At 46.6% G+C, this 16,513-nt stretch overlaps 1 protein-coding gene, 1 long non-coding RNA gene and 2 pseudogenes across 3 annotated transcripts in view; 1 reads left to right on the top strand and 3 right to left on the bottom strand.

Moving 5' to 3' along the window:
* Positions 1-16,513, top strand: part of LOC149367889 (uncharacterized) — a 196,201-nt gene that overhangs the window by 125,161 nt on the left and 54,527 nt on the right. The gene's annotated exons all lie outside the window — the stretch shown is intronic.
* LOC149367894 (uncharacterized) lies at positions 83-1,112 on the bottom strand. Its single transcript, XM_089575356.1, has 2 exons — positions 1,104-1,112; positions 83-712 (listed from the first exon to the last, which is right to left on the bottom strand). The coding sequence occupies exons 1-2, from the start codon at positions 1,110-1,112 to the stop codon at positions 83-85; spliced, it is 639 nt and encodes a 212-aa protein (XP_089431482.1).
* On the bottom strand, positions 609-5,105 carry LOC149367893 (uncharacterized; annotated as a pseudogene).
* On the bottom strand, positions 3,542-8,545 carry LOC149367892 (uncharacterized; annotated as a pseudogene).

The following is a 16,513-nucleotide window of genomic DNA, read 5'->3' as shown; positions in this document are numbered from 1 at the left end:
TGCATTAGCAAATTCATATTGTTGCAATGCTGCCGTTATGGCTGAAACATGCAAGCTCTACATAAGCCAAGTATGAGATAACTCACCAGCCTTTGCAGATGTAGTAGTCTGACGCGCTTTCCTTCGGCGGGGACACGGGATAATGGCACCCGTCGATTGCCCCCATGGCTTGTGGAAAATTGAAAACAGCACTGAACTCTCTAATGTGGTCACCCATTGCGTCTGTAGAGGGCATGTTGATCCACTTGCCCTCGAGTAGGCACACTACGGTGTCACAAAACTCCCGATAGATGGTGTTCACAGCAGATCGCCCCAGGGTGAAAAGATTGGCCACAGACCTATCCTCCACCGAGGAGCACAGCTTGTACATCGCCACTGCAACGTGCTTCTCGACAGAGATGGCCAAGCACATATTCGTGTCAACGCCTTGCAGCACGGGCCGGCAAGCTTTGACTATATACTGGAACGCTGAAGGCGTCACGCGGAAGCTCTGTTTAAATAACCGCTCACCGAGGTGGGGGAGAGTGTCCCCGAACCAGCGTTCGTTGCGACTGTACACGGTCGTCCACTTCCATCTTGAACACCGCTCACTGCAGCCAGCGCTCCGCGGGGCGCCTCTCTCGGGCACCTGTGGAACTCGCGCGCAGGCGCAGAAACGGCTGTAGGCGGGGCCTTGGCCGCGTCGTCTGCTACAGCGCGGCGGGTCACTGATCTAGCGAAACCGCGCTACCTTTGCGGCCACCTTGGCTCTTGCTATGCGCACGCAATTAGAGAGTCGAGCATAGCTTTTGGCTCTGTTTAGCATGTAAGATTAGTGCTTAAGCACTGATACACTCACCAACGCCAACCATGGATCTATCAGTATTTTTCTTTCTTCGTTCCTTTTTGTGCCGTTGTCTAGCAACAGCGATGCCACGTCGGCTTAAAATAAGCATAACATATAATTATTTCCAAATTCGGGCCCAGCCACCCACGAATTGACCGTGCCCTACACGACGGTAACCTGCAAAATTAGCCCGGGCCATTGCCGAATTTAGTCCCGGGCCACTGCTGTCAGGATTTCAACTTGGCCTTTTGAGACCAAAATCGATGTCGAACCATACATAACTCATGGTACCCAACACGATGGTGACCTGCAAAATTAGCCGAGCCATTGCCAAAATTCGGCCCGGGCCGCAGCCCAAATTGGATCTTGGCCGATTTCGACAAATCGATGTCAAATGATGATTGACCGTGCCCCACACGATGATGACGTTCACATTTTCACCTAAACTCCTAGTCGAATCAAATAAAGCCAAGTTAAGCCAGTGCTTTCGAACATCTAACCATGTTTAACCAAGTTAAAGACTAGATATTCTTTATTTTTTCCATGCGATCACGTAACTAAAGGCTCTCGTCGGTACAAATTGCTGCGTGCATGAGTCAAAGCTCTTTGCTGTGCCGGCATTCCCTCAAGTCAATTGCTTAGCTACTTCCTACCAATAAGCCAGAATATTCTCGCGACTGACACAATGATTTTTATCAATTCAAACTTGGGCACCCCAAAGTCGATGATAAAATACACGGCATACTAGAGATAGATGCAAAGCATGCATGCATGCTCTAGTAGGGCGCACCGGCTGCAATGTACTGCAATGAGGTAGTTCCAGAGAAAAATGTGGACATGTTTAATTTCACATCTGAGCAAACAATGACAAAACATAAGAAAATAGAATAAATTGCAGTTCATAACTTGGCATTCAAGAATACAGCACAGAAGAATGAACAGAACAGTTTTCAACAGGCGGTATGCAAAAGACCAACACAGGCACTTGTGTCTGGTCTTTTGGTCGCAGTCCTGTGCTCTTTGTCCAAGTTGAACAAATCAGCCAGTAGTCTCCTTGGATTTTAAGGATGCGTGACAATGTAGAGAAGCACTGCGCAAGTCTGCAAGATGTCAGCAACACTTCTTTAACAACGAAATGCTATATTGTAGGCACTACTATTCATCGTCTAGAAGCGGGTTGCGTCACCACCAGCTTCAATCACAGCCCTCATCCTTCCCGGAAGAGATGCATACAATGTGTGGCACAGCTCAGCGTTTGCCCTAAGGGCCTCCCAGTGCTCTCAAACTGCAGACCACAGGTTGTGTGCTGACAAGCCGTGCAGGTTCTGGGAGCACAATACTGTTTTGATATTGCCCCACAAGTTTTCAATAATGTTCAGGTCCAGGGATTCTGGTGGTCATTTCAGCACGGCGATTCCTCACTGCTTTAGGAAAGAGGAAGCCAGCCTCGAGGTGTGGATGGGAGCACGGTCCTGCTGGAAGATGAAATCTTGTTGCGGAAACGCTTCACCGACAAGGAACGGCAATGCGACGTCATCAAGGATGGAGCAGTAGCTCTCAGCCGTAAATCGGCCTAGTATCCTAACAAGGGGCCCAAGGCCATCTTTAGTGATTGCCCCCCAGACAGTCACCGAGCTGCGCCCGCTCGCGGTTACTCTTTGGATGTACCGAGGCTTGTACCTGTGAAAAAAAAAATGGAGAAGTACATTTGATTTCCTTCATCAGCCTTGGTGACATTAAGATTAAGCACTGGAATCCGAACACTCATTTCACATTTACATTCCCTCATAGGTGTCAGTTTGTTAAAGGGACACTGGGGATCAAATGAAGCAGGCCTTTCTGAAGCGAATTGCGTTCCCATCAAAAGGACATAACCAAAAATAGGTTTTTTAAAACTTCAAAAAACCTAGCAACGAAATATTGACGCCAGCACTCGTACACAGGAACGTGTCAAGCGAGAGAAGAAAGAAGTGCTGTTGGAGTGAATGCTTCAGGACTACGCCACTGCTGATGCCCCGCCGGTCTTCTTTCCTGATCATCTACGCACCTGCTGGTCACCTCTGCAATACGCGCGAACCGTCACCAACGTGACAATATTGTCGTCGCCACTACCGTCCAATTTCGCTGTTACGCTACGTGCCATCTGCAGATTTTCTTACGCGCATCTCGGAGGCTATACACTACACATGCATCCTCTGGAAAGCAAAGGTAATGGAGTCCTTTTCCCCGTTTACGTGAGGAGTTTCATGGATTTGCGGGAAAATTTTAGTCAACTTTCCCAGATGTACTACATATGGTTTTAGGTGACACCTACCCGAAAAGAGGCACTGGAATAGATTTTTTTACTAAAAACGATAAGTCATAGCGTTGCTCTGTGCATATCGGCAGCTTCTCCGGTCCTCAATGTGTGATCATGGCCTCTTGACCAATCACAGGCCGCATATTTCTGCTAAAAAAAAGGCAATTCACGCTTGTTTTTGCCTTATTTGGTTGCGATATTCCAGTATACAGCATGAAAAACTATAGGATGCCGCTGCCAGCCCAATTTTCAAGTGCTCCAGTCTCCCTTCAAGTAGTTCCTGACCACTTTCAATGTCATCAAAAGTTTTTGCCTTCATTTCTTTTGTAATCAATGTGTCTGCATTGCAAAGCATCTTTTTTTGCTGACTGGATCTCCATTTGCAGGTCCTGTTTTTGACATCCTTGTGTTGAATTTTCGCCATTGTCAAGTTTGCTTTTTTTGGCAGCTGACTCACACTTTCTTGGTAGCGTTTGTATGACTGTTTCACAGCACTGAGCATGTCGCGTTTCACTGGAATGGTAGAGATGTTCTTGTCATACCTTTTCACATATGACTGTATGGCAATCCGTTCATGCTTTCTATAGACAGCTTACTGCACTTCTGTAGGATCCGGCGATTTTTGCTGAAACGCCTCTCCACATCGGCTTTGCCATGTGAAAGAGAAAGCAGGGCTTTTACAAGCTTTCCTACCAGAGGATATTTAATTCCACCATTTTTGTTTCGTAGGCTGAAGACATGTTGCCATGTGCTGTCAAGTCGTTCACATGGATCAACGCACAGTGCTTCAGATGAAATCAGTGCGAATTCATTCATCAGAGCTGAGACGTCTTTGGGAGCAACTTGCGGGGCCAAGTTTCGAAACGCCACAGCTGAGCTTTCTTCTTGTGCGCTGCTTAGGTCAAGACACCTGAGATCTTTTAACACACCATTGTCAAAGGGCAACCTTGAAAGTAGGTAACCCGCAGACTTAATAAAGAAATTACGTGCTCCCAGCCTAAATTTTTTTTTTTTCTGCTGACCAGTTCATGATGGAGCCCTCTGTGTCCACACCTATATCAACAATTTCCTTCCAGTTTCCTGGACATTCAACGTCAAGAGATTTCAGCTCTTCCCCTGACAGGTCACAGTACACACCACTCCACATGAAACGGCTGAGAACTTTCTTAGTCAGCTGTACCTACCATTTCTTTGTACAGAATGTGGAGTAGAGGTTCAGAGCACTAGAAAAGTTTCAAGAATCCAACAAAAAGATCTGCGACACTCCTCAGAAAAACTGCCTTTGGGAAGAGGTCTGTCCTGCTGAGACTGTCGGAGGCACTTGTACATTGTGCCAGACACTGCTCAATAAAGCACTCAACGGCAGGACTTAGGGTTAGCCAACGTGAATTTACATGCCGAGAGAAGATGCTTTCTGGCAGACCAAGACACTTTTGGTCTGTTTTGAGTACAGCACTTTGGACAGCAGAGTTTTTCAGGTGGTATTACACATCTAACAAAGTTGATTCCACATCGCTGCCAAACGCTTCAATTCCTTTTGCAAAACTGTTTTGAACTTGTGCAAGCTACGCACGCTCTCCTATGTCTAGCAGTGCAGGATTTACATCTTGCTTAAGCTTTCTTTTCAAACTCTTCTTAACGTTAGGGCCATCACTGTAGAAGCTCAACTTATTCCTTTGAGGAAGGTCTTGGATGCCTTCCTTCACGTTTGCAAGTAAAACATCTGAGGTTTTACTCCCTAAGTGAAATGAACGCAAGTGCTCCACCACAACCTGCTTGCAAACTTCGGAAAAGTACCTAACTACAGTGTACAGATGTCGGCATCATTGTTCTGGAAGAGGAGTCTTGTCTATTTGGCGCCTTGTTAAGTTCATCAACAACTGCTCTTTTAAAATATGACCCAAGGCCATCTGACGCTATATATGAGACTTTCTTTCTGCCACATTGAAATTCCTTTGCAACCTTTGAATCTGGACACATTAGAGGGATGAGCGACGTTGCAGTGTCCCCCCATGAGTATGGTATCCCAGAAACAGCCACACCTAGAACAAAGAAAGTCTGCGCCAATGTGACACGATCTGCTTCAGATATATCCGGTCTTGTGAGAAGGCGTGATGTCAACAGAGCTTGTGCAGCAGCAGGCTTCTCCAAATCTCCCAGCTCATTCCTGTGTTGCTTGCAAGCTTAAACATAGTGCTTATTAGAAACATGCCGCTTCACAGCATTTACGCCATGTTGTGAGCAGTTTATAACTTTGTTACAGATAATGCAAGTGGCCTCCTCTTCTGGGCCTTCTCAGCAGCACACAGCAATACAGTCACCATTGGCATCCTCTTCATTTAGCACCTAGGCCTTAAACTTGCTTTTTTGCCCTGAAATAAATAATGAAAAAAATTTTTTGTTCACACTACAGACAATTGACAACTGCTGGCTCAAATTGTGAAATACAAATAGATATACACCTATAAGCTTACTTCATGTCAAATCCAATACGCGCCAAAGACCTTTAAACTGATGTCTGAATCTGAAGTCACACTGTTTCAGCCGCCTGCTACTGGCAAACTACACGCTCCATCAGTGCCTATTTAGCCTCGTTTGAAAGCCCATGCTTTCATTTTTGCTTTCTTTTATGCAATCGCGAGCAACACGCAACATAAAAAATGCACAAAAATTATATGCAACGTGCAATTTTATTGCGATTTAAACCAAATGAACAATGCAGTTGTTTTCAATCTGCTAAAGTAAAGGCCTGCACCTGCCACCTTGCACTTTGTCGCGATTTGGGTGATGTGTCCCCGACTGCCGAAGGGGAACGCTTTCGCGTGCAGGTTCGTACAAGGAAACAAACAAAACAAAATGAAGCCATGCTTATACTTTAAATGAAAGGAGCCAATAAAAAAAACGAAAACACCAAGAAAAACACACTCAATATGCATACAATACTACAGATAAAACGAAAGAGTTCACCAGATACAGAGCGTCCCAGGTGAAGCAGGAATGCCTTGCAGCCAGCAAAGACATGGGTTGATGACTTGAGATGCGTTGCTGGCGTTGCGTCGAAGGAAGCTGTGGTAGAGAGCCAGGAGGTGAGGTGGAACACAGGAAGACGCCGCTGGAGTCATCAGCCGACCCAGGAACTTGGCAGCAGCAGGAAAAGCATAGCCAAGTCCCGTCGACGGCGTCCCGAAACACCGTAGGCTTATGCAGCCCATCCAGGGAAGCCCCGGCAGCACGGACCCTCAATCCATCGGCTGCCACTTTCCAACTTGAAAGGGACACAGTAGGCCTGCGTCGGTGATCCAAGTGAAGTCTCTGGCAGGACGGACCCAACATCTGACGGCTGCAACCTCCATGCTCGAATGACCAGACTACCGCTGCAGTGTCTTCCTTCACACCTCAGTTTTCCGACACGTCGGCCCTCCGCTTCTTGTGCCTGCCTCGCACACACCATTCGCACGTGCACATGCACAGCACTCCGCTGTCGAAGCATCACGTTAAAAAATCCCTCGACGATTCCGTGTGCACATCACACACTTGCACTTGTGGAAGTGTTCTAATCCTAGTGTCGTTGTGTGGTTCGCCGTGTTCACTGGTGCGAGAAAGGTCTTGGTGTCTGCGTTATTTCAGTCGGAAACAGAGTCAGGGCAGAAAGCATGCTCGTTATGCTGTCCAAGCTGCCAACACTGGTCATCCGTTAGTACCTTCAGTGCAATGCACAGTTTTTTAGTACCAATCTCTGGGGACAATGCACTAGTAGGGTCCAAGCAGCTTGCACCTCCGGTCAGCTTGTATTGCACCACTTGTATCACCTTTTGTGAACACCTCTTCACGAAGGAAATACAGCCTTTTTTGAAGCTGAGCACAGTCAGTAATCTGGGTTCCCTAAGTCAATCCTAAGTAGCTTGGCAGTAGGTGACAGGATGCTGCCTTTCCAGACAATTCTAGCAAGCAATGACCGTAACAGGCGATCTAGAGCAGGAGCAATGAAGGACAGCATGAGCTTGTCTGTCTGAAATTCAGCCAGAAATGGCTAGAGTTCCTCAGCAATTGACAGCATAAAAGCCAATTTCACAGGCAGCTTGGTTTGGTTTATTAGGGTTTAACGTCCCAAAGCAACTCAGGCTATGAGGGACGTCGGAAATTTCAACCACCTGGGGTTCTTTAACGTGCACTGACATCGCACAGTACCCGGGCCTCTAGAATTTCCCCTTCATCAAAATTCGACCGCCATGGTCAGGATCGAACCCACGTCTTTCGGGTTAGCAGCCGAACACCGTAATCACTGAGCCACTGCGGCGGGTATTTCACAGGCAGCATCCTGTCACCTACTGCCTTTTCAACAGTGCTGAAGCTAGCACATGCTGGAGTCTTTTTTGCTTCCTTTGAGCATTCCGCATATTTCATCAAGTTTGGAATAACATCAAGCGCTCTCGAGTCATCTTACTGGGCAGAACTTCAACGGGAACACAATACACCCCGTGTAGTGAATGTAGTCTGCGCGATGTGCTGGCACACACTTGAACGGATTATAGGTCCCACGAAGAAATGCTACCAGATCCCACAGAGTGGCCAATTTTGAATGCACCATTGACAACGTGGAGTCCACAGCTTCCAATGTCCAGGACCAACTTCAAGTTGGCGTTAGGCCCGTCCATTGACACTTGTAGTATCTTCATTTGCTTAGTGCCTTCTGTGGCTTTCCGAAAAGCAACAGCCAAATCTTCTGTGCAGGTGTGCCCCAAAAACACTAAGTTGGGTAGCACGTTTTCATGGTGGCATCAGTTTGGTCCCAGTACCTGATCAGTACATCCATCTGTTCTTTCTGAGTGACTTTGTTGAGCGACTCATCACACGCAACCACCACATAAGGCACGCTAGACAGGCTTGACAGCAACTTCTCTTGAAAGTATGGACCAATACCATGACAAATGGTGTATTCCACTTTGTCTTTTCCAAGCTGCATTTTGGTGGCGATCTCACGTGAGGAACAGCAAAGGAAAGAGCGAGGCAGAGGCTGCCGCTGATCGAAAAGATCCATCGGTCATTGCCGTGTTCAAGCACCACATGATCTCGGCCTTTGCAACTTCGTTCTTCAATTGAAAGCTACCCACTAACGTCTTCAGAGAAGGGCTCAGTGCTTCTGTGGCGGCAGTTGGAAGCATCGCTGCAGCGCTATCATCACTAGAGCTACCTCCAAACGAGATGTCAGCTGCTGCCACGGAAGGCGAGCCCGCATTTGTCGCAGTCTCGAAAAATGAGACGACTCGGGTCTGGGAAACGCTTTGCAGAGATTTCATAACAGCTTGATGTTTCTTACTCTCAACATGACTAGTAATCGCCCTCTTACCCATGTTGCTCAGGGAGAACTCTGATAGCCTCTGCCTCACCTGTTCGAGAGGCTTTCTGTTGCTGCGCAGTTTTCAAATGGAAAGGCACTGACATTGTCCAGCATCCATAAATTAGACAATCATCAGCAATGTGGCACATGATGGGTACATTGTACACCAGAAACTTAGGTCCATATAGCTTTCCAGATTGTTGTGCAAAATATTGCAGCAAGTCTGAAGCAAACCTGTTCATTTCTGTGCAAAGGTTGGCACTGAGGAGAATTTGAACAGCCACATGCAGACATAGAGAGTGCTTGTAGCGGTCATCTTTTTGGCTAATCCCTTAACAGCACAGGACCAGTGTAAAGAAGAAAGGACCGAAATTCCACTACCTTCCATCGATCCAGTTCATCCAGGGTTTTAGGCTGGCGAGCAAATTTCAGGCTAGTCAGGCAGGCTAGTTTCCTCAAGTTTTGCACTCGGAATGCTACGCTGCTGTGCACTGAGGCGATAAGGTAGCGGTCCAGACACCTAAGTCTGCAGCAACTTCCGGACGACTCCCAAACACACCGTGTGCATGTAGTGCAACGGAAAGTGTTTGATCATGTTCACACGTAGCTCAAGCAGCGGACTTGTGGCGTGGTGTGATGGCCTGCTTCAGCCATTCTGCGGAAAGAGTCATCTGTGCGGCTTACAAAAGCAGCACACACTGGAAATGTTTGTCTCCGCTCAATCCTTTCACCTTTCTGAGTGCAGCGATCGCATCCATAATAGCCAGTATGTTCCTTTACGCACTTGACATAAGAGTGTGCCGGGCATCGCATATTACAGCAGTGAGAGCTGCTGTATGTAAGCGCATGAGCTGTCATGTTGAAACATCTTACGCGCAGGGTCAGCAAAGATATTAGTGCAAATCAAAAAGCATTCTTACGCGCACAAATATTGCTTTCCAGGCATCTTGGCAAGCCTGCAACTTATGCGTTCAAAAACACGTTGTCTTCTTGTAGTTCCTGGGTGCGAGATTTCCAGTAATCTCTGTTTTTCGAGCTCGCCTTCTTGCAGCTCCTGGACACGTCCTTTTCAGGCTTTTTTCTGCTTTTTCATTTTTATTAGCTCGCTCTTGGCACATAGGTCATCACTGTCTGATGATGAGCTCAAAGATGAATGGATGAAACTGCATTATGTAATGTTTAGGAGAGGTTTTGATGTCATTACTTTTTTTTGTAACCCAAAGTGCTAAGTTCTAAAGAAACACAGCCACCCTTACCTGAGCTCCAGGTTTCTGCAGAGACTGCTTTTTTGTGCGCGACTTCAAGATTTTTTTTTAAATCTCCACATAAATAAAGAACTTTCTTCGCGTCGCCTTTGTTGTTCTTTTGTCTCTGAAAGAATAGGAAAGCACGGAAAACAATTTGAATGCGGCAATCCCGAAAGTTGCCATAAAAGGGAAACAGATAGTTGTGGCAACCTTTCTATCAGTCCTTTTTTTTTTCGCTTGCGACTCCTCACATCATCTGTTCCTTCTTGCAATGAATCGCACATCTTTGGGATTATTACCCTCTCTGCCCGCATTTTGTCGTGGGCGTAGTTTTCGCTCTCTGTAAGAAATGAGAATTTATGGATTGGCACTATAACATTACAGAGTGCTGACACATACCTGCCAGGAACAAAACTTGAGTGTTGTGCAGTCCGCTGTTTGTGTCGTCAACTGGGTCCCGCCAGTAAGCAGAATATATGGCGCGGTTGTCGTAGTCACTATTGTTTTTTGGTGCGAAGTCCTCAATGTCATGCACAGGAATCACGTGCAGGCGATTGTCGCGGTCACTAAGAAAACGCAAAACGGCGAACATGGCGCCCAGTACTGCACAAAGAAGGAAGTCTTGAAAAATCGCACAACGTGCACCAGACAGTAGAAGCGTGCAACCACGCTACTCCCGAAAGCACAATAACAGCCCATAGTGGCCAGTGGGCCCGACTGGCCCACCATCTGATTAAAATTTTGTCAAGAAGTTACTTTTGCTTAGAAGAGCTAGCTTTTTATGACGCGCTACCATTTTCTGACACTTCATTTTTAAAGGCTTCCAGCTAGATTTTTGGTGCAAGTAGTGCATATGTCTCACTGGCCTTACAGGCACTAACATGCCAGCATTTTGAATGCAGAACTTGGAGAAGTTGGAGAATGAGAACTTGGAGAAGTGGACTACATGCACGCATCACAAAACCAAAATGAAAGATACAATGGCGCAGACAAACACACACACGAGAAGGCCGAGAAAGACAAGGGCACGCGGCCCATCTAGCCCATCTACAAATTTTGCTAAAATGAAAGATGCCACTCAAATTTCTTACACTGCACTGCTCCGATTCAGCTCCCTCGGCCACTTGCGGTACCGAATCCTGTGACCCGGAACTCGCTGCAAGGCGTGCGCGCTTGCGCTCCAGTACCTTTTCCTTGCCTGCAAACAAACATATCTGATAGCCATCCGCGACGCACAAATTCATGCGCAGCAACATCCTACCCGCTCCCATAACAAAAAGCACTACGGCGATGTTTCCAAACGTGCGGAACCCGCGCACAAAACAACCGTTCAGACGCCTAAAATCTACGAATTCGCACAAACTGGGATGACAAATCAGAAAAGAGTTTACGTACCGACATCCAGCAGGAAGGCCGGCGCCAGCTCCTGTTCCCTCGACCAGTGCACATTGACGACGGTGCCCCTCAGTTCCTCCAGCGCGTGTTCGTCGCTTAGCAGCCTATAGCCTATCGACGCTTCGACTATACTTCTAACGGGATATACGTCCCATTTTTTTCCGACACCCACTCAACCAAAATGTTGGTCATTGTCACGGCGAGATGGATAATCACGGAACAGTAAAAAAAAAGCAACCACGCTGCCACACTTCCGAAACACCAAGAAGGGCGCCAAGCATACCACGTGACACGCTAGAATATGATGATGATGATGATAGCCATGGCGGGGGATTTACAGTTTGTCCCATGGAGGAAGGAAAAAAAGAGGAGAGGCCGTCACATGACATTTTGTGAAGCCGGAAACAAGCTCGGCGCCATCTTACTCCGGCGGGCTTCTGTTTACATTTCGCCGCCGCGCCGATTGCGTGCGCGTTTCAAAGCCAACGAAGGAGCGTACTACCGCATGGGCGCAGGCCCCCGCGCGAGCGGCGCTTGGCTGCTTGCCGGTTTAGGGTGCCCTATGTTGGTGTTCGTCAGCGGAAAAGTTAATAAAGCGGAAATACCCGTGTCAGACATACTTATCTTCATTGCATGTTTTCGTGCGGCTGGCCATGCAAGGAATGCTTTCTCATACAGCAGTGAGGATGGAATATACTACTAATAAGTTTGAGTTCTTGACCCTGAACACAAAATGTAGTATCATAACGTGTTGTAATGGCGGCCGTGCCAACAATGACTTTTGATTCACAACTCCAAAAGCCATTCATAGAGGCGACAGAAACGGAGAGGGCCAAAGTGCATATAGTAGACGGCAGGGGAGGATTTATGGATGGGGGGTGGGGGGGGGGGGGCGTCGCTTCCCTCCAAAATACTGAAATTTTACATAGGACAACCATTCTGAACACCTTTCTCTCAATTAAAAAATTTCAGAAAATATACGTTTAAAATGTGACTGCCCCCTCCGTAAATGCACAGTTTGTAGCATGGCAACATCACATATGTTTCACATCCACAGATCTAGTATTGTGTATAATATATATGACCGTAGCTTTTCAGACTTCTAGAAGTTTAGGAGTCCCCAGTGGCTGCAGTATAAGTTTCATGGTGTTGTGCCTCATTTCAATGCTGTGTTTCATATTTAATGCGCAGAGCTGCAGCTGTACGCTCCACTTTTCTCTACTTGGTGAAATACTAGCTTGTAATGTCACTGCATAGTAGCACACTTTACTTGTGATCGACAATACAGGCAATGAAAGTCAATCTATTGTACGTAATGAATGCATCAAATTATTTTTCTTCAACATAACCACAGGCCCTTTTGCTGGGCTAGTTGGTGTGACATTGTGTTCAGGGAAGTAAAAACAGCATAAATTTTACACAAACCACATAGAAAGATGGACAGGACGGGTGCTGTCCGTCTTTCTGTGTGGTTTGTGTAAAATTTAGCACTGTTTTTACTTTCCTGAACACAATAACCACCACAAGCATCAATGAAATTCAGCGCACTTGCGGATCCTCATTTCACCACATACTTTTTACGACAAATAACACTATCATAGGACATGGGCACAATAAACACATGTGAGAAAAGGCCTCCAAATTCAGTTAGAGCTTCGCCTTTTTCGCACTTCTTGACCATGACATCAGCTAGGAAAGCAATTGCAAACCTGCTACAGGAAACCGGTCTAAACATAGCGCATGCCCAAAAGCACAGAAATTGGCCATGATATTGATACATGCATTCGAAGAGACAGAAGTAGTGCATGGACTAGAAGAGAAAGAAGCTATAGTTGGCTCTCGCTCACGCGCTCGGACCACTGAGGGACCGCCGCAGTTTTTCGTGCTCCGGTGTTCGATTTCGCGTTGCACGCTACAATATGAACGAATACACTTGAGCTCGGCACGTCCCAGAGGCAAATCGCTCGCTAGACGCTTCAAACGTTACACGCTTCAAACGGGCATGTAACAAAGTTTCTGTATACTAAGAGCAAAGCGAGCGCAGCTGCTTCCTTTACAATATCTCTCTACGCCCATGCCATGGCCCCCGCCGCTCAAACAAGCGCAATCGTCGAAAAACGAAAATGACAGTTATACCGACATCAGTGACAATCGCTGGAGCGTTGCAAGAACACGCCTAATAGCAACGAGGTTTCACTGCCGATGTAAACGGGAGCACGAATGGCACACACACACTGCACGTACAGGACGCGAAACGTCCGCACAATGAGCCGACGATCGCTCTAGCGCACGCCGTATTGAATCACTGGTGAACGAACAGCGCGAATGCAGCGGCGGTCTTCCGACAGCTCCGAGCAGTGACGCAGTAGACGAAATGCCCGTGCGATCGTGGTCGCCGAGCACGTTGAAATCAATGCACGCAACGAGAGTTGTGCAGCGAATTCCACCTGAGATATGAGTGAACGGCGCCAACGTCAGCCTGTGAGCACGATCAAAAACAAACTCGAGCAGTTGAGGAAAGCACGCCTACGCCGCACCTCAAACGCTACGCCGCGGCCGTCTGCTATCGCCCGGTTTGTAAACAGCAACTACGACGCCGTTGCTAAGCTGCCGGAGTAAGATGGCCTCCCAATCGAGAAAAAACCACGTGATTTCCTCCACACTTTTCTCCCAGGGTGCTGTGTGGAAAGGGCCTCTCCTCTTTTTTTCCTTCCTCCATGGTTTGTCCGCATGCGTTTTCTTTCACGTCATTTCGTATTTTGTTGACATTTTCGTCTTTTCGTGCTATCGTGTTTATCTGGCTTTTGTAGTAAGAACAATTACATTGACTGACATTTTACATAACAGCCAGAAATAGTGCCAGAATGGGGTAGCGTAAGGAGCACATCGCAGAAGTGGGGCAAATTTTTTTGGCAAGCGCCTTCGTTCCAATGCTCCTCATAAAGATCAATTAGCTCAGTCGTCGAACTTTTCGAGCATCGCACATTCGCTTACCAGCCACAACTGAATGCACAAACTAAGACATTTAAGGCAGGCTTAGAGGCTTTAGTGGTAAAAAGAGCAGAAACAAGCAGAGCTGGCTAGGTATGAGGTTTAAAATTTTTGATCAGCGCGCCTTGGTTGCATTAATGCTCCGCATAAAAATCTATGAGCTCGATCGTCGAGCTTCGCACATATTTATTGGTAAAAAAGAGCAGAAACCAACAGATGTTCCCAGTTCAGGTTCAGCAATGCATTCGTGCGTGCTCATTGGGGAGCCAAGTTAACCGCAGCCCACCTCTCCCTCCGGGGCTCCTACGGTCAAAACGCAGTGCAAAGACGAGGAATAATTGTAAAACATTTATTTCAATGTGATGGAATTGCAAAATGCACAGAGGATACTTAAGCTCCCACTCAAGGGTATGACGCAATAGCGTAATGGGTTTAGGCTCCATTCTCAGCAGTTGACTGCTTTGAGCACTTTTTTCAATATTTTTCAATTACTTCAAATAATTGATTAATTACACATTCTAAATTTCTTAATTTCCCCGCAGGGAGGCGTCTGCAACATGCAGACGTTGGTGAGTGGCGACACCACGGGGTTAACCCAAGCATCCGCAGGGACATCCCCGCAGGGGGATGATGGTGAACAATGCGTCACCACGGACCCGAGCATCCGCGCTTAGCCGTGCGTGGCATCGCCGTGTCCGGGGAAAAGGGGATCCTGGTGGTTGAGCCGATGCCGAGCGTTTGGACCCTTAAGGCCCCTCGGCGGAGGCAACACACCACTTTGGCCCCAGCTTCCTGTAGACGGCACCTCCGGCCTGACCCGACCGGAGCAAATCGGCAGTCGCCTTTTCCTGTCCGCCCCTCTATCTTACACTTTCCTGGAAATTCACTGGAAATTTTACTCCTTTCACGTTTCCAATGCTAACAACACCCGGTACTCAAACAACATTAGAAGTGAACTTGATCAGGGTGGATGTTTGGGCGAGTTGGTTGCTCATGATGAAAAACTGTAGCGCTCGAGACGAGGACACAACGAAGACGACAACACATGCGCTAGCGCATGTGTTGTCGTCTTTGTTGTGTCCTCGTCTCGAGCGCTACAGTTTTTCAACATTAGAAGAGCAGGCCAACATATTGGGTGAGCATTTTTCTACAGTTTCAAGCTCATCCAACTACACACACTCCTTTCAAAAGCACAAAACAATAGTAGAAAAACAAAAACTTCCCTTCAGAACATGCATACATGAAGACTACAATCAGCTTATTACAATGCAGGAACTAAACGCAGTACTAACATCTGGTAAAAAGAGCACCAGGCCCAGACAATATACATTATGCCATGCTTGCTCACCTCTCTGAGACTGCCATAGAGGCTCTCCTAAAATTTTTCAATAAAATATGGATGAGTGGAGAAATCCCCCCAGCATGGAGAAAAGCAATCATAGTACCCTTCCTAAAACCTGGCAAACCACCAACTAGTCCCACCAGTTACAGGCCAATAGCACTCACTAGCTGTATAGCAAAATCATTCGAAAGTATTCTAAACATCAGACTAACCTTCATACTTCAGTCCCGGCAACTTTTCGATATACACCAATGCGGGTTTAAAAAGAGTTAGTTAGTTAGTTATATTGATTTTAATGGCGCAAAAGCAACTGAGGCTATGATGCGCCAAACACAAGGTTGGAGGTTTTGTTAAAGGTGAAGCTTTTTATACTTAGAGTTTGTTTAAAACGCTGGCTTCCTCGAGAAACCTAAAAATACATGAGATGTCAACCAGTGCACGATCGCCTAAAAGTAGCATGGGGTGTAATGGAAGTCTTTCCCTATAAAATGTTGTAAAATATTTCTTTCTTAGTTCTTCTAGTTTGACACATGAAATTAAAATGTGGTTCACTGTGAGTTCAGCACCACACATTTCACAGAGAGGTGTGTTTTGTTTGGTTAGCAGAAAGTTGTGCGTGAGGTGGGTGTGTCCAATGCGGAGCCGACATAAAATAACTTCGGTAAAACGTTCTTGATGCCTACATGATTGCCATTCCCCTAAAATGGGCTTAACAGAATGTAATTTGTTGTTTGCGTGCTCTTCCCATGCTGCCTGCCACTTTTTTTTGAGTTTACTGTATATAAATTTTAAACAATCCCTGTGCGGTATGTTCACTTGCTTTATTTGGCTATTCCGGGCTTGTGCAGCGCATACATCTGCTTTCTCATTACCTAAAATTCCAACATGGCTAGGAACCCAGCAGAATTTAATGTTATGCTTTTGTTTTGTGATTTTAACTATGCTATGTATGATGTTTCCTATTATAGGTTCAGCTGCATTTCTGGAGTGCAGTGCTTTAAGCATACTCAGGGAATCGGTGTAAATGATGCTATTTTTGATATTCTCTCTTACTATTTTTTCTACAGCTACAAAG

Source organism: Amblyomma mixtum, chromosome 1, assembly GCF_055824585.1.
Source record: "Amblyomma mixtum isolate Tamu chromosome 1, ASM5582458v1, whole genome shotgun sequence".
In the NCBI taxonomy this organism is placed as follows: domain Eukaryota; kingdom Metazoa; phylum Arthropoda; class Arachnida; order Ixodida; family Ixodidae; genus Amblyomma; species Amblyomma mixtum.
This window is presented reverse-complemented; position numbering and strand designations above follow the sequence as displayed.